General features: G+C 47.4%; 1 protein-coding gene across 4 annotated transcripts in view; it reads right to left on the reverse strand.

Moving 5' to 3' along the window:
* Positions 1-23,150, reverse strand: part of utrn (utrophin) — a 169,168-nt gene that overhangs the window by 107,058 nt on the left and 38,960 nt on the right. For 3 of the 4 annotated variants that reach the window (XM_084483728.1, XM_084483730.1, XM_084483731.1), the window contains 28 exons: positions 22,903-23,078; positions 21,131-21,254; positions 20,713-20,800; positions 19,487-19,737; positions 18,980-19,148; positions 17,726-17,850; positions 16,568-16,705; positions 16,324-16,437; positions 16,047-16,202; positions 15,511-15,681; positions 14,663-14,854; positions 13,608-13,742; positions 12,175-12,324; positions 11,176-11,337; positions 10,591-10,722; positions 10,201-10,374; positions 9,703-9,858; positions 9,101-9,271; positions 8,641-8,820; positions 8,221-8,349; positions 7,723-7,893; positions 7,164-7,223; positions 6,251-6,445; positions 4,267-4,404; positions 3,827-3,922; positions 3,451-3,618; positions 2,921-3,093; positions 1,074-1,224 (listed from right to left, as the gene is read on the reverse strand). In XM_084483728.1, coding sequence (XP_084339854.1) covers positions 1,074-1,224; positions 2,921-3,093; positions 3,451-3,618; positions 3,827-3,922; positions 4,267-4,404; positions 6,251-6,445; positions 7,164-7,223; positions 7,723-7,893; positions 8,221-8,349; positions 8,641-8,820; positions 9,101-9,271; positions 9,703-9,858; positions 10,201-10,374; positions 10,591-10,722; positions 11,176-11,337; positions 12,175-12,324; positions 13,608-13,742; positions 14,663-14,854; positions 15,511-15,681; positions 16,047-16,202; positions 16,324-16,437; positions 16,568-16,705; positions 17,726-17,850; positions 18,980-19,148; positions 19,487-19,737; positions 20,713-20,800; positions 21,131-21,254; positions 22,903-23,078 — 4,245 coding nt within the window. The remainder of the gene's footprint in view (positions 1-1,073; positions 1,225-2,920; positions 3,094-3,450; positions 3,619-3,826; positions 3,923-4,266; positions 4,405-6,250; positions 6,446-7,163; positions 7,224-7,722; positions 7,894-8,220; positions 8,350-8,640; positions 8,821-9,100; positions 9,272-9,702; positions 9,859-10,200; positions 10,375-10,590; positions 10,723-11,175; positions 11,338-12,174; positions 12,325-13,607; positions 13,743-14,662; positions 14,855-15,510; positions 15,682-16,046; positions 16,203-16,323; positions 16,438-16,567; positions 16,706-17,725; positions 17,851-18,979; positions 19,149-19,486; positions 19,738-20,712; positions 20,801-21,130; positions 21,255-22,902; positions 23,079-23,150) is intronic. The other variant, XM_084483729.1, reaches the window with a different exon arrangement.

Genomic DNA, 23,150 nt, shown 5'->3' on the forward strand with positions numbered 1-23,150 from the left:
AAATCCCAAAAATTGCCATAAAAGCGAAGTAGTAGGCCTACCCTTTTATCAACCAACGCCATTGTTTCAACTCTTCTTAAGTGGAAGCTACTTTTTTTTTTCTTTTCTTTACAAGAAAGAACAATGTCATCAGCCATCGTGATGTTTTACTGTAAACATGGTCAACTGCCAATTTAGACATCGCCCAACCCTAGCGGCCATCAAATACGACGTGGCCCCTGATTGGCCCAGTTTACGTCATCAACTATGACACAGTCCCTGATCGGCCCCGATTACATTGTCATCTCTGGAAGTGGCTGTGAGCGGCATGATGTCCCGACTAATCTGTGCAGCCAAACAGAATGTGCAGTCACGTGATAAGAATGGTCTCCAGGCTAGTGTTTTCCTACATTGCACGGCGGTCGTTCCCACTGTCATTGATTATTTCAGGGATTCATTAAAACTCAAGTTGACTCGAGACCGGGTCATTTAATAACACGAGAGGAGAAATAAATAAGTATGCTTTAACCCACCCCCCCACCTGCATCGCTCTGCATTGCAACGTTTCTACCTCTCCCTCCACGCTGTGCTCTATAAATCAACCGGCTGGATTTGCATGCTGTTTGGTTATTACATGAAATATCGTGCCATTGTCTTGCTTTCCTTGGGAGGAAAATCCAATTATCCCACATCTCTTGCCTGCGGCTGGCTTTAATCACGGAGAGACGACGCATTACTGTGACGCATTTATAGTGTGGGGGAAAACGTTATTTGGTTCACAAATGAATGAATAAATAAGGTGTGTCCTTCCTGGATTGAACGTTTGGACTTGAAAGGCATTGCCGGCCTAGCATCTGAAAAAAAAACCTTTAGTACTTTAACCTCAATGGAGACTTTTAGCATTCGATTATATCCCGTTTTCACCTAGAATCCAAAAAATCTAAAATAAGATCATTTTGGTGTAAACCAAAAAACACAGGTCTGCATGTATATACCCATGCATTTAACACACACACACACACACACACACACACACACACACACACACACACACACACACACACACACACACACACACACACACACACACACACCTGCTGGTGTAGCGCGGCCGTGTCCAGGTCCAGCTGTCCGTTGGGCCCCGAGCCCTCAGCCATCAGGCCCTCCGTGTCCCTGAGCCACTGGCTGAGGTCGTTCAGGTCGCAGTGGAACTGGCGCCACTCCTCCACGGCCCGATCGAAGCCCCTGCAGCCCACGGGACGGCACAACCACACTCATCACAGAACGCTCCTCCAAAAAATAAGCAGCCCAATTGACCTGATTCCTCCGGTAAAGCATCTAGGGGGGCTCGAGGGAGGCCGCAAACCGTCAGCTTTGATTAATGAAACATGAAACATGTCTGTGTGGCATTATGCCGTTTGATGTATTAGTATGCATGTTCCGTGGGATGTCCGTGTAGCTTATAGCAGTGTCAGAACCATGGAAAGATAACATACTGCACGTTTGAAGTTGATATATAATCAATGAATATAATAAAATGCAATTTCGCACCTGCCGATGAACCAGCTGCAGCTATAATATAACTGATACCATCTGCGGATTGTTACTCTCTTTTGACAACAAAAGGTTTTTTCTCACACAAAATGAAATAGAAAAACTAAAGCGTGGTTTAATGTGTTGTTTTGGAGGGGTTTTTTCACACTTGGCTATGAACACTTAAATACATGCTCAACACATCCAGGGGTTGGGGTGATCGTGACCTAGTAGCGCTTTTACTTTCCCATTTTCTCACTTTGAGCAAACACATAAAAAGCACACTGGCATCACAGCTGTGCCAACTCATTTCCTGTTGACTCAAATCAGTCAAACACAATTTACCCACTCATCTTCACAATCCATTCGTTTTAACGCCAGCGCCTGAGTACTTCAGCGACGTCCATTATTGTTTCAATCACAAGGATCCCCGAAGGAGATGCAGAAGTGGCTATAACTGTAACACACTCATTAAATATCAACTCCCTAGACTTCTGTTGCCAAGCAGCAACAGACATCTCTGTTTCTGATGGCATTATCATCATCATGGGCAAGTTCGACAAACACTTTGTATGTGGAAAACAAACTCCTTTGTTTGTGGAAAAGAAAGGAGTGGTGTTCCTCACAAACAAGGCCAACCACAAGCTTTTGAATGCCAAACAGACAGGAAAAATAGGAAATAATGGGGAAGTCTGAGCTGTTTGTTTTTCGCGTGTGTGCCCAAGGAACTGTTTTGATAGTAATCAAGGTCGATGAGGCGGTGCGTGTGTGTGCGTGTAGGTAGGTGTACACGTGTGTATGCGTGTGCTTAGGGGGAGTATGTGTGTGTGTGTGTGTGTGTGTGTGAGATCGACAGTATCGGAGGTCAGATCGTCTTCCTAACCATCTTATCAGTGGAAGATTCTTGACGGACTGGCAGCCGGCATTTAGTGTTGACGGTGAAGACACCCGCGTGCATTCACCAGCACAAAAACACACACGAATGGCGATTGGAACCAGGTTCGCTACAAGGCCTACTGCCTTTAAAGTATGCCTCTTCCTGTGAATGCTCTAAGGTTTGACCCTGTTATGTCTCCTGAGGCCAGCCTCCGAGCAAAACTTGCACTATAAATTGAGCCTTTGGGGTAAATTCTTAATGCAAACATGAAAATGTTTAATAATTCACCAGTTTAGAGGGTTTCTTGTAGAAAGAACAGCATTATTTATTGAATAATCTCTTTCAAATCCCGGCAATATTGATATTGCAACTGAAATAGCCCTAACCAAATCAATATTGAATAAAAAATGAATCAAACTCTGTAGATCAGTGGCAGCGTGTGCGTGCGTGCGTGCATGCGTGCGTGCATGCGTGCGTGCGTGCATGCGTGCGTGTGTGCGTGCGTGCGTGCATGCGTGCGTGTGTACCCACCCCTTGCGGTGGTTGTACACGCGGTTCAGGCGGTCCCACTCGGCGTTGAGCTGGGTGAGGGCGTCCCCGATCTGGGCCACCTCGCCGGGGCTCGCGTCCTCGATGGCGTCCGGCTGGCGCTCGTGGAGGCTGGCCACTCGCTCGCCCAGCTGATCCAGACCGTCCTTTATGTTCTATAGGGCAAAGATGGGAGAGGGAGAGAGAGAGAGAGAGAGAGAGAGAGAGAGAGAGAGAGAGAGAGAGAGAGAGAGAGAGAGAGAGAGAGAGAGAGAGACAGACAGACAGACAGACAGACAGACAGACAGACAGACAGACAGACAGACAGACAGACAGACAGACAGACAGACAGACAGGAAAATGAAAGAAATAAGAAACAAAGAAAGAATTATGTTCAATTAGAAAGGGAAAACAGCAATTACATTGTAGTGCATTATTTTAGTCTAGAATAAGTGTACTGCATAATAATAAGAAAATCGCTTATTATTAAATAAGCGATTTGGTGATGTACAACGTAAGCAGCCTCCCCCCACCCTCAGCGTGTCCTCCTGGGTGGAGAAGTCCTCGTAGTTGCTCCCGCTGAGCTCCTGAGAGTTGAGCAGCAGCTCGCTGTCGGCCATGGCCAGCAGCACCTTGTTGATGTCCAGCAGGTAGTCGGAGGCCGAGGGGCCAGCGGGAGCCGGGCGCTCCACTGGCGACATCTGGTGGCCGCCCAGGGGTAAGACAACAGAGTCACAGGGAAGAAAGCAATCACACAAAGACGTGATTGAGGGCCAAATGAAAAATGAATATTGACATTGGTCTCGTCCAAATGGAAATACATGATTGGATTATGTATATTAATCTGGACTTTTGAACAAGGCTTGAAAAAACAACGTTTCATTTGCGGGATGCCACACACACACGTACCTCGGCAGACATGTCACTGCTGTGTTCCGTGTAGCTGTATGAGGAAGACGACTCCACAGAGGTGTCCACCTGTTTGACCTGCAGGACTCTCCGCTCCTAGAACACACACACACACACACACACACACGCACACACACACACACACACACACACCAACAATTCATCTACAAATGAGTAGATGGTACAACTGACCACCACAAATCACATCTTTCTACTGTATAATGAATAAAAATCCAAATAATTATAAACAAATACATTAAAATACACAACTGATCCCTATACCCTGCATCCGTATTAAAGGCCTCCGTTTGTGAGAGGACTGTGTGTGTGTGTGTGTGTGTGTGTGTGTGTGTGTGTGTGTGTGTGTGTGTGTGTGTGTGTGTGTGTGTGTGTGTGTGTGTGTGTGTGTGTGTGTGTGTGTGTGTGTGTGTCTCTCTCACCCTCTGAGCAGAGTACTGGCTCTGCAGCCGGAGGAGCAGCAGCCTCAGCTCCTCCCGCTGGGTCTCGTCCGACGCGTGCTCCAGCACCTCCTCGCCGCGACGGAGCAGCTCCTCCACACCGGCCTTCTCCTCGTCCATCTGGTGGGGGGTGAGGGGGGGGAGTTCAGAGGTCAAAGAGAAAGCTTCTGATCGGTGGTGGTTGTTGTTGTTGTTTGACGATGACGACGACGAGCCAACCAAAGTGCGGATCGCCCACCGTTTGGTAAACCTTCCACGTGCGGTGGACTGTATCAAATGTAAGTCACCAACAATGCACACAACAAGCCCTGCTTCAAGTTTACCAAGGATACAAGAAAGCCAAACTAGCTTCCTGGCCGTCACAATGACCTTGTGTTGGATTGGTCGGCCCTTTCATTCCTATGCACACATCCAGTGTTCTTGAGTGCGAGCGTGTGTGTGTGTGTGTGTGTGTGTGTGTGTGTGTGTGTGTGTGTGTGTGTGTGTGTGTGTGTGTGTGTGTGTGTGTGTGAGTGTGGCAAACAACAAACACTGATAAATCTGTACACTCTCACAGACTTCCTAGGCCTTGGGATGGCCAGTCAAAGCTACGCTTATCGTTTATACAGCCTCTACAGCTGCTGGTGCTTCACATACACACACTCATAAAACGGTGTATTGTAGATAAAAGAGCAAACACGACACTATGCGGAGTGTGTCAAGCAATATTTCCTCGACTCATTGCTATTATTGTAGTTATTAGCCTATTAGAGAAGCCTTCAGCAAACAGGAAAACACTCAACTATTTCCCCTGACTCAATGTAAACTCAAAGCCTTGCATAACAGCCGCTCTGTTTCAGATAAAGTATAATTAAGCAATAGATCACGACAGGCTGTGGTATGTTCTCATTATACCAGAGTTAAGGGGCGCTGCCCGTCCCGACGCGCAGCGGAGCGATGGCGACCCCCTTAACTGTGGTATAATGAGAACATACATACCGCTGACTGAAGTGATCTATTGCTTTTATAAAACGATTACGTAAGTATGGCGAAATGAAAGTCATAGACACCCTCAATTTTGAAAAAACGAGAAAGTCGGAAAAGCATTTTTTTAACAAATACAAAAAAGTAGTCCCTCCTGACTGCCTGCAAAGTGTACGGCGGTTGCCATGCAACACACTGCAGTGTCCTTCAGAGAGAAGGCGAGAGTTCACTCACCGTGTGCCTATTGCTTCACAACATTTCCACCCTCTCCAGCAATCAACATATTTTTAGGCTTCAGTGAACTATGCTATTGCTTTTAAATATAAATAAACAACAGTTCAAGTTAGGCGCGGATTGATACTGAACTCTGTAAACTGAACGGGCATCATAGCTGTGTGTATACACTCAATATACAATAGTTGGGAACCAATCAGATCGCTTGATTTAAGCCACCCATTTTATAATACTTAACAGCCCATCTGTAGAGGCTTTTGCTATGAAAATTACTGTAAAAGTATAGAATAGTATTTTTTAAGCACAATATTATATATCTATTTATTCGCAGTGATGTTAAAGAGCAATTGAACCAAAAAACGTGCTTTAAACGTGGTACTATGTCTTATACGATCGTGAAAATAGTAATCCATGCTATTATGTCACTTATTAATATAACCCAAAGCACTACGTGAAGGTTCCTCTGAATCCAACTGGTAAGGTAACGGTCTTTAGGTGACGCCGAGGTGCCTGAAAGTACGGCGGCGGCGGTGGCGAGGTGTGTGTGGGTGTGTGTGGATGTGTGGAGCTCTGGTTGACCCGAGACAGGGTTAATCTTCTCGGACACTTAGTATAGTAGTAGTAGTATATCGCCCGGTGTGTGTGAATGCGGGGATGCAGCCCAAACTCATAGTGTTGGGATTCCGGCTGAAACAGAGGGATGACTGACACTTTGAGGAGAGTGATTCCAAGGCGATAATGGATATTAAACACAGTGAACTGGGGGAACCTTGTCGTCATCCAGGAGTTGAGCGGGCTCCTGGTGCCGTTGCAGGGCCAGCAGGCTGTCCTGGAGCTGGGCCTGGAGGTGCAGCACCTCGCTGGGGCCCTCTGACCCCCCGGGGCCCCCGGAGGAGACCTGGGTCTGGCTGGAGCTCTGGACCTCCACCCTGCTCTGCTGGCTCTGGATGATCTGCTGCTTCTGCTGATAACATCGACAGCGTTATTAATAGGGATGTGCATGATCAATCAATGATTGGTTATTGATTGTTAAGAATTTTGTCGATGACGTGATATTTTTAACGATCAAAAGGCGGTTGTGTTGCATAGTGTGAGAACGGAACAGCCAAGACGTTGCCATAGGCTCATTGTTCGGCTTTTACGAGTGCTGCATAGGCCTACATTGATTATTATTTTCACTTAAACTGGCTTGTATGCGATAAGTTCTGTAATACAAATTTTTTATTTTAATTGTTTCCTGTGTTTAAGAGCACATTGTTCGGCTTTTACAAGAGCCGCATAGGCCTTACTGAATACCTGCTGCATTTTGTATTTTCTACCAACGGGAATTTTTAATATAGCCAATAGAAAAATAACGATTAAATCGTTAAATGATCGTTAATCTTATCAATGATCGATCAAGGAAATTTCTTAAAATTCCCATCCCTAGTTATTAAATTAAATATTAATTAAAACCCTTTGTTGTTTCTAGAGTATACAGGTTGCAAACAGCCAAACGATCGATCTCGCTCTGTTTGTGTTCGCAAAGAGGATTGCATTTCAAAGGATTGTGTTGCAGGCATTGCATTGTTATTGAGTTGTGAGTGACTAAATAGTAAATGTACTTAAGATGGCGGATGTGATGGTATGAATAGATGAGGTTTAGGTATTTCAATCTGTGGCACTTTTGGTTTAACCGTTACCTGCTGAGATGACTGCAGCATCATCATCTCAACACCGCTGCTCTCCAGACTGCTCATCATCTGTTACACACACACACACACACACACACACACACATACATAAATGACGTGGAGGGGAAGTCCGGTAGTTTGGTGTTTGGGTTAGAGTTAGGGTTAGGGTCGCAGCTGATTGGTTTTGATTTGGTCTACCTAGCACACATTATCTGTCTGGGAATAGTAAAGTATGTGTTTTCTTATCGCTTACCTGCAGGCATTGTTGAGCAAGAAGCCAAATGTGGATATTGCCTTGAATAAAAGTGTCTGCTAAATGAATTACTTCTAGTAAATAGTGGACGACGACAACTTACATTTTCTACTGCAGCTATTTACTCCATAAAAAATAAATATGAACTCAAACGTTTCTCAAGAGTAAAACGCAACAATTTACAAAGGTCATCCATCCAGGGAATGTTTCTCTAGTGATCATTTAACGCTGGTTTATTCTGGTACAACCTAAGCCACTAGAGGGTGCTAACATAGCGCAGGTTTAACCCACACCGAGGCGTGACTGCGTGTGTACCTGGGCCGTCTGGATGTGCTGGGAGACCTTGTCGAAGTTGCGGTTGAGCTCGGCCAGCTTGGGCTCCACCACGTCGCGGCAGGCCGGCCCCCTGCTGCTCATCAGGATGACCGCCTGCTCCCGGACGCTGTCCACACGCAGACGCAGCTCCGCCAGCTCCTCCAGCATGCGCTGAGCACACACACACACACAGGGACAGACACACACCCACAGACACGCACACACACAGGGACACACACACACACACACACACGGAGTGTGTGTTACGACTATGTAGCATCAACAACATGATGTCGGATATGGCTTACTGCCTCTTTTTAATGCTAAATTTGATGTGTTATGATATTTCATTTTTGTTTTGTGTGAAAACAACAACTAAACTTTCTTTACAGTGTAACGATCTTTGACAATTTGACATTTCACTCCACCCATGAAGGGCCTTAGCATTCTAATCAAAGCATAGTGTGAATATGAACCTGAAGGATTGCCTGTTGCTACCTTGATCACTCTCTCTCGGTCTGCGGAGGGCAGTCTCTCGGCCTCGTCCAGGTGGATCTGCGTCTGGTACAGCCAGGTGCTGATGTGGGCCAGGTTCTCGTCGAAGATCTCCACTTCGTTCTGGTGGCTCTGATCCGAGTGGGGAAAAAAAGCGAGACAAGAGAAACGTCAAGCACAACCGTTGAAGGTCAGGTCTACTGCATCCGTAAGGCATATTTATAATAAAACATTGACAAGTATACTTTTCTTTATTCATAAGGGGCCGTCCATATAATCAGGGCCATTTATTCTCTCATTAATTTTCATTTTACATAAACATTTTAAATAAATGCGGAAATGAGCAACGTCCATATAGTCAGGGGCCTGTATTCCCTTTACTTTTCATTATACATAAACGTTGTGGATGTGGAGCTCCCTCACCAGCACGGCGCTGAGCCAGTCCTCGGTCCAGGTGCGCACGCGGCCCCAGCTCTCGTTGAGGCCGCACAGCTCCTGGTCCAGCCGGGCCCCGCTGCCCTCCACCAGGGTCTGCAACCCGCCCGCCGCCTCCGTCAGCACGCCCAGCTCCGCCTTGCGCCGCTCCGTCTCCTTCAGCAGGCCCTGGGGGGAGAGGGGCGAGTACGTCAGCCAATACAGTCACACACACACACACACAAACAAACAGAAGGACACACACATTCAAACACACATGTTGAGGCAGACGATCTAACAGAACCGCACACCATAAACACACACCACACACAATCAGATACAATCAGAGAACATAAAACACACACACACAAACAAACAAAGAACACACACACACACACACACACACAAACAAACAATCAAAGAAACCAACACACACACACACACATACAAACACACACACAGTACTCACGTTAGCCCAGGCGACCTCTGCGTCTATCTCGGCGGGCATGTCTCCCGAGCTGTTCTTCTGCTGCAGCTGGGTGTCGTGGCTGCTCAGCCAGGCCTGCAGGGCGGCGCTCTCCTTGTGGAACTTCTGGGACAGCGACAGGGCCTTCTCCAGGTCCTGCTTGCCCTCCGTCACCTGGCCAGAGGAGGACACGCAACACAACATGAATGACACTGAGCCTATGGCCAACTGATGAAAGCCCTTGTATTTGCAGTGTCATTAATGTTATTTAGCGGTGTAATGCACATTTAATAAACATTTAAATATATAGATATAGATATCTGAGTTAACCACTTGAACCAGTAGAGGAACACTGAGATAACAAAGCTCCTTTTACAAGGTGTCTTGTGAAACACATCATGGAAGATGTGCAGGATTATTCATCTTTTTTTTTTTTTCATCACCATTGAAAAAACTATAGAAAAAAAAAAAAAAAAAAAAAAAATTACGGGAAGACATGATTAAAACATTGAAGGTTAAGAAGCCTCAGATCACATCCACTCAACATAGAGACGGAGGTTGAGATTGGAGTGGGGAGCTGAAGCGGGGCCCTAGCGACTGCGTACCTGGGCCCCCAGGTCGTTGTACAGCAGCTTCAGGGCCGTCAGCTGCTCGTCCATGGACTTGGGGTTCTCCGTCTGCTGCTTCTGCACGATCTGCCGGCCCGTCTTGATCACCGTCTCCACCTCCAGCTTCACCTCGCTCAGCAGCTTGTACAGTTTCTACACGCAAGCACACACACAAATGGAAAAGTGAAGCTGAAGGCATTGTGTGTGTGTGTGTGTGTATTCTGATCAACGTGTTGTCAACAAAACACTATGCCTTCTGTTCCGTACTACTTTGTGTTAGTGTGTGTAAGACTTAAAATGCCAGGAAAATGGAAACATTGACATGGAAGAGTCTCTCTCTCTCTCTCTCTCTCTCTCTCTCTCTCTCTCTCTCTCTCTCTCTCTCTCTCTCTCTCTCTCTCTCTCTCTCTCTCTCTCTCTCTCTCTCTCTCTCTCTCTCTCTCTCTCTCTCTCTCTCTCTCTCTCTCTCTCTCTCTCTCTCTCTCTCTCTCTCACCATGCAGCCGTTGAGGTGGGCCTGGAGGGTCTCTGGGTCGGGGTCGGGGGCGTCCAGGATGTGGAGCTCGGCCTGCGCCCCGTCCAGCACCCGCTTGCAGTCCAGCATGCGCTGCTCGAAGTTGGCCGGCTTCTGGAAGAGCTGGTACTTGGTGGAGATCTCCCTTAGCTTCCTCTGTGAGCCACACACACACACGTCAATGAGAAAATAGAATTGGAATACAAACTACAAAAAGGAATGATAAAGATTTATGGCAAGCAAAAAAACTGAAAAAAAAATCTACGTCTACATCTAAGAATGAATCCAAACAAACATCCTCTGAACAGGTTGAACCCAGCCTGCAGTAGCGGGGGGCGGCCACCAGAGAGGGGTGCTGGTCGGTGTGTGTACCTGCAGCTGCTCCAGCATGGTGCCACTCCGGGCCGCCTTGCCGTCTGTGGCAGCGGGGGGCATGTTGGCCACGTTCCTCCTCTTCATGTCCTCCACCGTGGCCTCGTGGGCCGCGATCTCCACGCCGATGCTCTGCGCCCAGACCCACGGAGAGGAGCGGTGAGGCCCGGTGTGTACGTGTGGGTCTGTGTATCTGTGTGTGTGCGTCTGTGTGTTCATACATTTCGTAGCTGTCTGTTTGTCTGTCTGTCTGTCTGTCTCAATGCTGACCTTATTGACCCCCATGACTGCCTTTCCATATTCACAAACGTTCCTAAACGTGCATCAGGGGTACCTGAGTACCTTTTCCAGCTCACACACCGGTGTCTATACGTGTATCAAGTGTACCCGAGCACTCAAATCAGTACCCAGCTCACACAGCGGTGTCTATACGTGTATCAGGTGTACCTGCGTACCATCTGAATTCAAATCAGTACCCAGCTCACACACCGGTGTCTATACATGTATCAGGTGTACACAAGTACCTTTAGTTTTCAAATCAGTAGCCAGCACATGCAGCGGTGTCTGTACGTGTATCGGGGGTACCTGTGCCTCCTGCGGGAGCTGGAAGGCGTCCAGCCGGTCGGTGAGGTAGGAGGTCAGCGTGTGGTCCAGCTGGCCCAGGGCCTCCTGCAGCTCCTGCAGGGCCTGCTCGTTGTCCTGTAGGGTCTGCAGCTGCTGCTCCAGGCCCAGTTGACGGCTTGTCGCCTGCAGGGGGGCCAGGACAAGGTCAACACTGTTAGAATAGTCGTTTTTTTCTTGTTGCTGTAATGGAGCACGTGGAGCAATTTGCTTATTTTATGCACTTGCATGAATGAGGCACTGTTTTGGGTTGTATTCTCACGGCTTAATGCCCTTATGGTAAGTGGCTTTGGGCAGAAGAGTGAGCTTAATGAATGTTATGCAATGCAATGAGGACGCCGGGCGTTAACAGTGCTAAAACACCCCCCCCGCCCACCTAACACAGCAGAAGCCCATACACAAACTCAAAAATACCGTGAGTATGAGTCTGAGTGACGGAGGGAGACACTTTAGAATAGCCCACGATAAAAAATGTGTTACTTTTAATGCAGCATGTCCAAGCAGGTCTAATTTTATTACCACTCAAAAGAACAAACGAGCAGCACTTTTCCGCATCATTACCGTCGAAACACCATGGTTTGTACTATCGAAAGGTCAGCTCCATGGAAAATTACGTTAAAATATCATCATGTACAACGTTACACATTTTACTGACACCAAGCACATTAGCGAACAGAAATACACAAAACAAAAACAATATGCTATATTCGTAAATGTTAATATGCCCTAATAAACAGTCCTACACAAAAACAGAGACACAGAGTCACAAAGAAGAGAAAGAAACACATAGATGGGAGTTACAGAGACATAGGGACACGGATGCATAGACGCCAAGGCGCGCGCGCACACACACACACACACACACACACACACACACACACACACACACACACACACACACACACACACACACACACACACACACACACACACACACACACACACACACAGGCGGGGTCTGACCTGCTGGCTGAGCCGGTCGTAGCGAGAGTTAAAGGCTTCAAGCTTCTCACTAATGAGCTCGTCCAGGATGCCCCCGTCTATCAGCGTCTGCCCCAGCTCCCTGATCTGACTCCGGTTGTCCCCGGGGTGGCGCAGCACGCCCTCCAGGGACTGGGCGAGAGACACAGAGAAATGGAGGGGGGGAGAGAGAGAGAGAGAGAGAGAGAGAGAGAGAGAGAGAGAGAGAGAGAGAGAGAGAGAGAGAGAATGGCAGACAGACGGAGAGAGAGACGGACAGGAAGAGAGAAAGAGAGACAGAGATGGAGAGAGAGAAATAATGACAGTGTGTCATTGTTCTCTCACAGAGTGAGAGAACAGCATAATGAAAAAATCAGGAGCAAGAGAAAGAGATATATTGACAAAGAGATGGAGACAGAAACAAAGAGACAGAGAGAGAGACAGAGAGACAGAGCGAGATAGAGACAAACAAAAATAAAAAAATATTAAATATAAACAAACCAAAAATAAAATGACTTTATAACATAACATAAGGGGAAGGAGAGGACAGGTTAATACGTGACTAATACACACTGAAACACACATTGTAGTGACATGCAACAAGGTCCATAGCACAACTTATATACAAACCTCACTGTTTCGGTAACCTCTCTGTGAGTCGAGCCAAAAAGGTACAAAATTGACAAGAACCGTCCAAAAAAATGTTATGTGAATGTGGAAAGACAAGCGGATAGGAACACGATCACAGGCAGAACAATGCTCCTTAGCCAATAACTTTAACAACTTTAAATAACGAAGGGACCCAAACTGGCAATCCTTTAAAGGCGAGAGAACAGAAAGGCTTTGACAGGAGCCAACCAACACACAAATCACAATTGAGTGAGGGTAAAAGAGAGAGGGAGGGGGAGAGAGAGGGGTGGGGAGAGAGAGAGAGAGAGGGGGTGAAAGAGAGAGGTGGGGAGAGAGCGAGGGAGAGACTCTGTTCCCGTCAGAAGATAGTAATTGTTTATGCAGGGTCATAAAATAGACATGGGTCCTAAATCAGACGGAGACATGCAGTGGCCACAAGGCAAGAAACACACACAAAGAGTGAGAGAGTGGGAGAGACAAAGCAAGAGCACGAGGAAGTAAAGAAATAGCCCAAGTGAAGGCGCAGGGGGAGGAGAGGAGCGTAGTGTCGAGGGCTAGGTGATGAGAGCGATTGTGACAGCAAGGCTGCGGGCCCTCCGCAGATAGAGCAACGCGGAACAAGGAGAAGTCTGCCACTGACATGCCACGTTCGTTCACAATAAAAAGGGGCAAGGGAATTCAACTCAGGGTCGCAACTATGCGCAAGAGTACCACATTTGTGTGTAGGACAGTCTGTTCTTTATTGAGTGTCAGACACTTTCTGCACACATAAAGTCCCTACAGTGTGTGTGTGTGTGTCAACCAACCTCCAGAGCTTGGTTGACAGCTTCGGTGCTCTCTGGGAGGTCCTCGGTGGTCTGGAGGTTGGTCTCCAGGGTGCCCAGCCAGCTCTGCTCCATCTCCAGGTACTGCAGCAGCTCCATCCAACACGACCACACCTCCTGCGTGCGCACACACACACACACACACACACTTGTAAATAAGTCACATTTAGCAATCAGCTTTCATAGGATGTCGACGTAAAGTGAAATCAGACTTTTTTTTGGTCACTGAAAACACCACATTGCCTTTTACTTCTCCCCACGGAGAACAGAGAAAGAACGCTGGCATCTTCAGCAGAACCATTGTCTGCACGTTGCAGCACAAAAAAAGCACACACACAAGCGTGTAATTTAAAACAAGAGGGCCCAAGTGACGAAGATGTCCAGGGAAAACAAACGTCAGCCAGTAAAAACTGCCTGTGACTATGACCTCAGGGGAACAGGACTGCATCTTTTATAGCCGTGCCAGTGTGCCTGAGCGCTCCACGTGCACGTGTGTACAAACAGGCCGGATCATGTGCACTGCTGTCGCAGAGAATGAACACGGCGAGGCGAGCCACGTTCACACTTATAGCTGAAGATTTAATTGAAGTCCAATGAATACAGTTTAAATATATAATTTGCAAACATATTCTACAAAGCACTGGGGCTGATTAATTTAGAATGCGAGGAATGCGAAGAAGCTGAAAGCGATAAACCCTGTGCCTTTTATTTATATTATTTACACAACAGATAACTCAGAACAGATCATCAGCAAGACGACCAAGACATAGTCACTAACATGCTAATATGGCGTGCACAGTGACATGTTTCAGGACAATTTAGTCCCAAGGGGTTATTTGTTTTACACTGTGCAAAGAAATAACATGGCCCAGATGTGGGAAACTGTATTTCAAACCAATAAAGCGTTTACGAGCAGCCTTCTGAAATCCAATGACTTATAATCATTAATATAGAAAATAATTTGTGGTCCTCTTCACACACACACACACACACACACACACACACACACACACACACACACACACACGTATGGTTACCTCCAATGTATGGCTCTTGCTCTTGAAGCGGTCACAGAGCTTGTGGTAGTTGGCCAGCACGCCGTCCAGCTCTGAGGTGAGCTCCTGTCCGCCGCCACCAGCGGGGGGCGATGTTCTGCTCACCAGGGCGTTGATGTTATCCTTCAGGATCTTCACTCTCACCTCCTTCTGTAGCACGTCCTCTTTAGCCCTCTGTCAACAACACAGAGCAAGAAAGAGTTCACCTCAGACCCCCACTGGGAGCTGTGCTGTATTACTCTTTAAAAGGCGTTTGTACTGCAATGAGCCCCGTGAAGCCCAGACTCAGGATACATCCCACATGGAGATAGGTAGTGATGAAATCACAGCGCATGCATCCACATTTGTCTAGCTTTAAAGATTGCTTGAGCAACCAAAGGCTGGCTGAGTGCAATAATTCATGATGATATTTTTCATTTATTTTGTACAAATTAGTTCAATGTTGCTGCAAAAAGTTTTGTCTAAGTTTAATCTCCCTACACAACAGGGGGGTTATCTCTTACACCAGTAGTGCGGCAATCTGATATTGAGCATTGAAACGTAGACCTTCACGGCCATTTACAACCGCTTCTACCCCTAAACCCTACAACTGAGCGAGGGAACAAAAAAGCTTGCAATCCTTAATGAAGTAACCACAAAAAAGTGCAAGTGTTGCGCAATCAAGTTTCTAATAAACAACATCTGGACAGACTATACAAAAATTTAAAAGATTTCATGCAATTTCATCATCACACTCCTCTCATCCATATCCCCGTCTACACAGCCTCCTCCAAGAAATACAGAACCAGCATGCGCTAGACAGACCCCCACTCCCCCGCTGGCTCTCAGACCTTCATCTCATCCAGCGCCGCCTCCAGCTCCTCAGGGTTCTTGTACTCAAAGTCCCGCATGAGGAACTCCTCATCCACCTGGCCCATCCACTCCTGCATCTCCGCCAGGTCCTTGCTCAGGTTCACCTGCCTCTCCTGCCGCTCGGCCACGCGCTCCTGGTGGCTCAGCAGCTGTAGGGAGGAGGAGGAGGAGGAGGAGGACATGGGGTAAGGGGGTTTTGTCAGACGCGGGCCTGTGAAGCCCTTTGAGACTGTGATCAGAGGGTTTTCAAATAAAATGGACTTGACTTGTTTCAGGGTTCGCTTCGCACTGCGTATGGCTTGCCAGTGTTTTTGTTTACCCCGTTTCTACACTCAATCGACGTTGACTATCTACACTCGTTATCTTGCTTTTAAAGGATTTAATTGTACAGCAGTAGAAAAAGCCACACTACACAGTGAATGGCATTGATCACTGAATCACTGAAAACAAGCTCATCAAAATGTCTAATGTCAAAAGTTTTACTGAAATGCACAAATCCTGCCCCTCTCCTCACCTGTTTGCTGAGCGCGTCCCACCTGGCCTGACACTGGTCCAGACTGTCCTGCCCCCAGCTGGTCAGACCTGGTACTGCCGCCTCTTGCACCGCACACACATTCTCTCTCATCTGCTTCAACGAACTCCCCACTGACTCCATCTCATTCACATACTCCTGGAGACCAGAAAGGGAGGACAACGAAACATATTCATTGGCCTAACAGGGAAGCCTTTCATGTCCACCCTAAATATTTGGAAATTAAATGTACTTAAAAGTACTTCCATCCTCCTCTGACCTTGCATTGGTTCAGCTCTTCCAGTAGCCGCTCCGCCTCTCCCTGCTTTGTGGCGTCCTGTGACATCAGTTCCTGTACAGCGTCCAGCCATCGCTCCACCTCCACCTGACGCACCTACAGACCACATACATCAGCATTATATATATCGACATGATTCAGTTTTGTCAAGAAGAGCATAGCATAGCATCAAGGTAAGGTTGGAAACTGTTGGAAACTGGAAACCTTTGAGGACAAGATCCTCTACCTGATTGTCCTTCAAACTTCCCAGGATGCACTGCAGCGTGCTCAGTTCATCCCTGGCCCTGGAGGAGAGCTGACTCCATCGCTGGAGCACAGCTGGATCTGAGGCCTTTTGCGTTTGCTCTATCTCCAAACACAGCACCTGAAATGGATCAACAATATGTTTCAACTGCAGGGAAACTGACGCCGGCGATTGTGCCCTTTGATACTTTGAACGGTATTTTCCTCTTGTGCACACGCCAGTACAATAGTTGCAATCAAACTATTGAACGGAATCTACTGTATTGTAAAAGGAACTGCAAAAAAAGCAACGCCTTTCATGTATTAGAAATAAACAACACATTTTCAAAACTTATAGGCAACGCAATCATCCAATGAAGGTGCCCTCGAGCCAAACGCTGTGAACGAGTCATGGCATACTGACGCTGCAGCCAGCATGGAGGTCTGCTCTTGTTGTGTAGACGTGTTGCTGACTGCCTGGCTGGCTGGCTGCTTCCCCAGGGAGGGAGGGAGAGAAGCCATGCGGTGGACTCTGCCACAAGGCCTGTAGGCATGGTGCCCAGAATGTGCCAAGCCCCTACTGTGCCAAACGCCCCCCCCTACCCCCCGCCCCCGGCACCGGGCCCTATCTGCCAAGATAACAAGGCCCGGGACCGACCCACATTCCACTGGAGGAGAAGGCCGAAGTGTGTGCAAGCGCACATACTGCCATACACACCCCGCATACGCGCACATACCGACATCCACGCACACACTGATGATTCCCCCTACTCTGTGGTTAGATACACTGCAAGGGGGAAGTGACTGTGAGAATAGGGCCCATTGTGTACCGTGAAAAAGCATACACAAGCATGCACAACCTGTCTCCACACACACACACACACACACACACACACACACACACACACACACACACACACACACACACACACACACACACACACACACACACACACACACACACACACACACACACACACACGTCCCGGAAAGTGGCTGCAATGGAAACCTTTGTCCCGGCTCAGATGTCTACGGGCTAACCGTAACACAGGAGGACTCGTGTGAAAACAATCAAGACAACCGCTTCTCATCACATCCCACAATGCATTACACCACCACACGTATTCCCCAGCGGCATCCTGCCCCATAATGCATCGCTCACCTGCGCCCGCTCCACTGCGCTCTGAGTGGTGGGGATGTCGGTGACGCCGTCTTTGAGCGTGCCCAGTCGCTCTTCCAGGGCCTCCACGGGGTCCACCTCCGCCTGTCTGAGCAGAGCTTGGATCCCTGCCAGGGTGGGGTGGGGTGCGGGGAGGTGGGGTGGGGTGAGGTGTAGAGCACGCTTAATTAGTAAGAGGACGAAAAGGGATTCAAAATAAAGAACTTTTGTGGAGCAGTCCCTGAGGCCAGCAGGGGGCAGTACTGTGCTCTGGAATTCCCTCTGGGCAGAGGGCACCCCATGTGTGTGTGAGTCAATGAGCATGTTGGTGTGCGTGTGAGAGGGAGAGAGAGCATATATTTGGCCTGTTTGACAAGTCCTGTCTCATCTAAGAGGGCCATAGAGAAGTTCTTATAACCAGCACTGGCCCATCCATTTCAGCAGCTTTCAAATACCCTGCTAAACCAAAACACATTGGCGGGCAGACCCCACTTTGATTGCTCCAAGTCATTGAAGTCAGAAGGCCTCCACCCTTGGCCCAGCTGAATATAGTCCTATTCATTGGATTATTTATGAATAATAGAGCCTATCGTTTTCTCTGCTACTAGACCTCAGTTTGAGTGTCTTTTGCCATTTTTATGTTCTTTCTTTTGTCAGGCAATATGATCGTTAAATATTCTGCTTTTGTTAGGGTTAATGAGAGCGAGAGCGCGAGACTTGAACACCGACAAAATAAGGTTCCTGGGTCCTCATTAAACCCCTAGTTATAAAAGCTCAAGAGTCTCACACACACACACACACACACACTTCTTAAATCTACCTTTACAAACAGATCTTTGTGAGACAGAAACAGCCATATATATTCCGGAAAAAAAAACAATGACAGCTTTTTTTCCCCCTGAACTTCTTTCCCTCTGTATTAGTTCCATGAGACAGAGCTGGCACCGAGACAGGATCCTGAACTTAAAACACACACGGTTTGTTTACACGAGGTTCTAGGAGCCATATAAGGGCACCATCCATTACTCGCTGCTCGCCAAGGCTCCAGATAAACTCTGCTGTCAATTCCCAACGACTCCGGCCTTACGATTGGGAATGGCCGGATCTCATCCTCGACTATAAACCAGCCGAGATGGTGCGGGGGGCATTCTGCTCCGTGTTAAAACCAGGTGGTTCATCTGGTCTTTTATGCACCGCTAGCACGCAGAGGGCTGTGTGCGAGGGTTTATGTGTTGAAGATGTTTGTCATGCCGCTACCTTGGTCCAGCTCCTGCTCTCTGACGCGTAGCTGCTGGAGGGTGGAGGAGTGGTGGGCCGACACAACCACCAATGTGTCTCTGAGTGCGGGCATGGCCCCCAGAGAGCCCGCCTCCGCGGATAGCTGCTCCAAACGCGGGCCGAGCTCGGCGACCTGTCCCAGTCGGGACTGAGGGAGACGGTGGTGGTGAGGAGAGTAAAAACACTATTTGTTAAAAAAGTATTTTGAAAGAAGACCACAGATTGGGACTCTACTCCACTCCCTTCCTTTAAAACTCTCAAAGCTAACTTTTTGTATTATGGTTTATTTTTATCCCAATTTCGATCCCAATGTATGCGTTTGTAACTGTTTTTTTTATGATTCTTTTTCATTGTATTTATTCATTTGCGTTATTTCCCTTTCATCCACCTAGTCTCAAATACAAGGTCATCACAGGTCATCACATCCCCAGCCCCGGCCTCTGACCCCCCCCCACCCAGTGCCAGAGCCCCGTCCGGAGGACTGACCTGACACTCTGCGTGGAGCTGGCTGAGCCCGTCCTGCTCGGGGGGCTCCCTGCCGTCGGCCCCGGTGGTCTGCAGCCAGCGGTCCTGCTCCCCCAGGGCCCCGTCCAGCACCGCCAGGGCCTCCCCCAGCTCCCCCAGCCTGCTCTGGACCCTCACCCGCTCCCTGGCCGCCTGGAGCTCCCGGGAACAGGCGTCCCGCTGGGCCTGGAGCAGGTCTACGTCCGACCGCAGGGAGTCGGCACTCACACCCTCTGTTGGGGGACGGGGGGAGGCAAGATGGATACACAGAAACTTTTGATAATGGTGTTATGATTTTCTGTTTACTTGTTTGAACTGATTATTGTTGCATGTTCGCACGGTCGAGGAAGCCTGAAAGCGTTTGGTGGCCGTTAATGGCTGCCACTGCTTGTTGTTGTTTTCGTGTGCACCATGGCAACACCATGGCAAAACGCTTTTGAAAACTCGGTGGAATGACCCGACGGACAGAACGACCGACAGAATGAAAACAACGACGGCTACAACCACTCACTAATTCATTAAAGCTCATGTTTACACTACGTTTATTTCTCTAGATTTCAAATGCACTTAAATATAGTCCAGCCCCCAGAACCACGTGTAATGAATGTAAAGCAAAAAGCTAGTAATACAAAACCAAGGACAACAAGAGGGTTTGAGCAAGATGGAACAGTACTGTCCCTTTAGCCTTGGTTGCTTCCCCAACAGAATAAACACATTAGACCTCAAGAACAGCTTTATTTCACAGAGCAGTCATGTGATATCAGCAACCTTGCTGGTTGACAGCTTTTACCACCTTACCTGAACATGTGCATGCACACGCACATCAAACACACACAGCCGAACACACACACACACACACATGCACTGGTGCGCATGCAAACGCACACAGAAACACGCACAAGTCAGGTTTATTAGCAAACACAACTCAATGCCAGTAATAATGGCCTGGCTTATTAAAAACGGGGAAAAAAAAAATCAGCAGCAATGGAAAAGCAGTTAAAAAATTATATAAATATCTTCACAAGACAAAGTCAATTAAAAGTGGAGTGGAAGATGGATTATGGCCAAAGGTCCATGCAGCCAGGCGCCTGCATGGACCAGGTCTAGAAACATCTCGCTCTCCCTGGAGGGCCCAGACTCCATTGGACTCCTTAAATGGCAGTCGGCACCAAAAGGAAGAAAAAGGAAATCTCTCTTTGGCGTCATACCTCTTTCCAGCTGGTCTACCAGGCTTCGCCCATCATGAGTCACTTGGCCAATCAGAGCCTCCTTTGAGGCCAACTGCAGCTCCAGAGACTGTAGATTGGACCACAGGGTCTAACGTCAAACACAATACTGTAGGGCTAGTCACTGAAATGATACTTTGAATGCTCCTCTGCATTTCATTTTTGAACCGTTTGAATCCATCTCATTATAACGTTTAGCACTGCCTGCAGTATATCACTGTCCAACCAACTCTAAGTGTTCCTTTTTATTGTATATTTTATTGCTTTTGTGTACTCTTGTACGGTGTCCTTGAGTGCCAAGAAAGGCACCTTCTAATTAAATGTATTATTATTCCTTCAACATTTTGCTTCCATTACTTTTAAATGAGAGCTCCCTGTTTAACTTGGGCGGTGGCTGTACCTTCAAGTCGCCGTGCAGCTCTGTGGCGTCACACGGCGCGCCAGTGTGTGCGCACGCCAGTGTCTGGGTGGAGGAGGTCCAGGTTGTCATCCAGCTCAGCAGAGCAGACAGGTTACCTTCCAGCCTAGCGTGGACAGCGACGGGGCAGGACAGAAGGGCGCATCGTAAGCAGGTTGTCTCAGTGCTCAGACAGCTGATGAGGTGCGTGTGAGGGTATGAGTGAGTGTGTGTGTGTGTGTGTGTGTGTGTGTGTGTGTGTGTGTGTGTGTGTGTGTGTGTGTGTGTGTGTGTGTGTGTGTGTGTGTGTGTGTGTGTAAGTCATGCATAATGAATGAGAACAAGACAACACGTAACATGTAGTTAACCTAATTACTTAATTTACATACAATATTTATTATTTATTTAGCTACCTTCATTACACAATACCACAAATTAAACATCTCTCACCTAATGGCAACACCCAGCCATCTCTAACCTAATACCTTAACTTTTCCATGTGTAACCTAATGTCTAAACCAAACCATTCCTTACCTTAAACCTAACCATCTCTAACCTAATGGCTAAACCATACCATCTCTATCAAATACCTAACCTTAACCATCTCTAACCTAATGGCTAAACCATATCAGCTCTACCTAATTAATGCCTAACCTTAACCATCTCCAAGAGCTAAACCATACCATCTCAACCTAAAACCTAACCTTAACCCGGACTAGAAGCACACGCGGATCTCCAGGTTGAGGACACTGAACGACGAGTACTACGCATCATTATGTTTGGAGAGGAGTGCAATTATTTTATTTTGCAATGACGAGCCATGTAGAGTTCTTCAACAAATCAATACGTTTGCAATACATTTATTCTTTGCAAAGAATAAACCAGCTAATATGAAAACCTTTCAATTGCAACTCAAAGATGAACCCGTGTTTCAGCACAGCGGACGAGGCCAATGCTTTAAAGTTGGGTTGAATCGAGCAGAATCTCTGTTGACCCAGATTGTTTGCTTGCTTCGATGGCTGCAACACGCTGAGTTTGAGTGCCAAATTGATAATATCTGGCAACCCGGGGTACTAATAATAACATGCAGGCCAAAACAAAAACAAAAACAAACATTCTGGACCGGAACAGAAATTTCAAAGGGGAACATGCTGGCTGAAGCTTTGTTGTCGCGGAAGCCAGTAATTCGACTTATTTCCTTCATCGCTGGTGAAATATCATGGTCATTACTTGATTTAGTACAGTAAATGTGTTATACATTGTAGCTTTAACCTAAGCCAATACCCCAAATGATCCATATTTATTACATGGTTGAATGCTGTAGAATGCTCCATTCATTTGAATAGGCCTTCCCAACAATTGAACATTGCAAAGCATAATTGACCGCTATCAAGGAGAGTGGATTTTTTGCCTCTGATTCACGTCTGACATAGCACTCCACAACAAATATAATTTTTTTACGTTTAGAAAGTTATTTTTTCGCTTTGGCAAGTAGCCGTGTAATAAGCGGGATAATGTATAAAACACCGGTCATTATCAAAAATAAGCCCCTTCAGGGCGAAGCAAGACGGATCGCCCTGTCGGAGCTTATTTTCCCGATAATGACCGGTGTTCTATACATTATCCCTTATGTAACCTAATACCTAAACTTGTGAATTACTTGTCTTTTGATTGCTTTGTGGACAGCTGGTTTTAAACTCTTGTCTGTCTGTCTGTCTGTCTGTCTGTCTGTCTGGTGTTGTGTGGTGTAGAGCATGCCAGCGTGTGTTTCTTACTCCAGTCTGTCTTCCACATCGGTCTCCATCATTCTTTTCTTAGCAGGCTGGGCTGAGTCCTGGTCGACAAACGAGGATGATGATGATGATGCTGCTGCTGCTGCCATGGCAACCGTATCCACAATGCACTGTCCTTCCACCTCAGTCACCCCGGAGCAGGCCACGGCCTCCATTACCTAGGTAAGGGTTGGGTGATAACAGGACACAACAAAACACACCAAGGTTAACCAAGACTCAAGCAGGTCAGT

This window comes from Micromesistius poutassou (genome assembly GCF_964030765.1).
Source record: "Micromesistius poutassou genome assembly, chromosome: 19".
In the NCBI taxonomy this organism is placed as follows: Eukaryota; Metazoa; Chordata; class Actinopteri; order Gadiformes; family Gadidae; genus Micromesistius; species Micromesistius poutassou.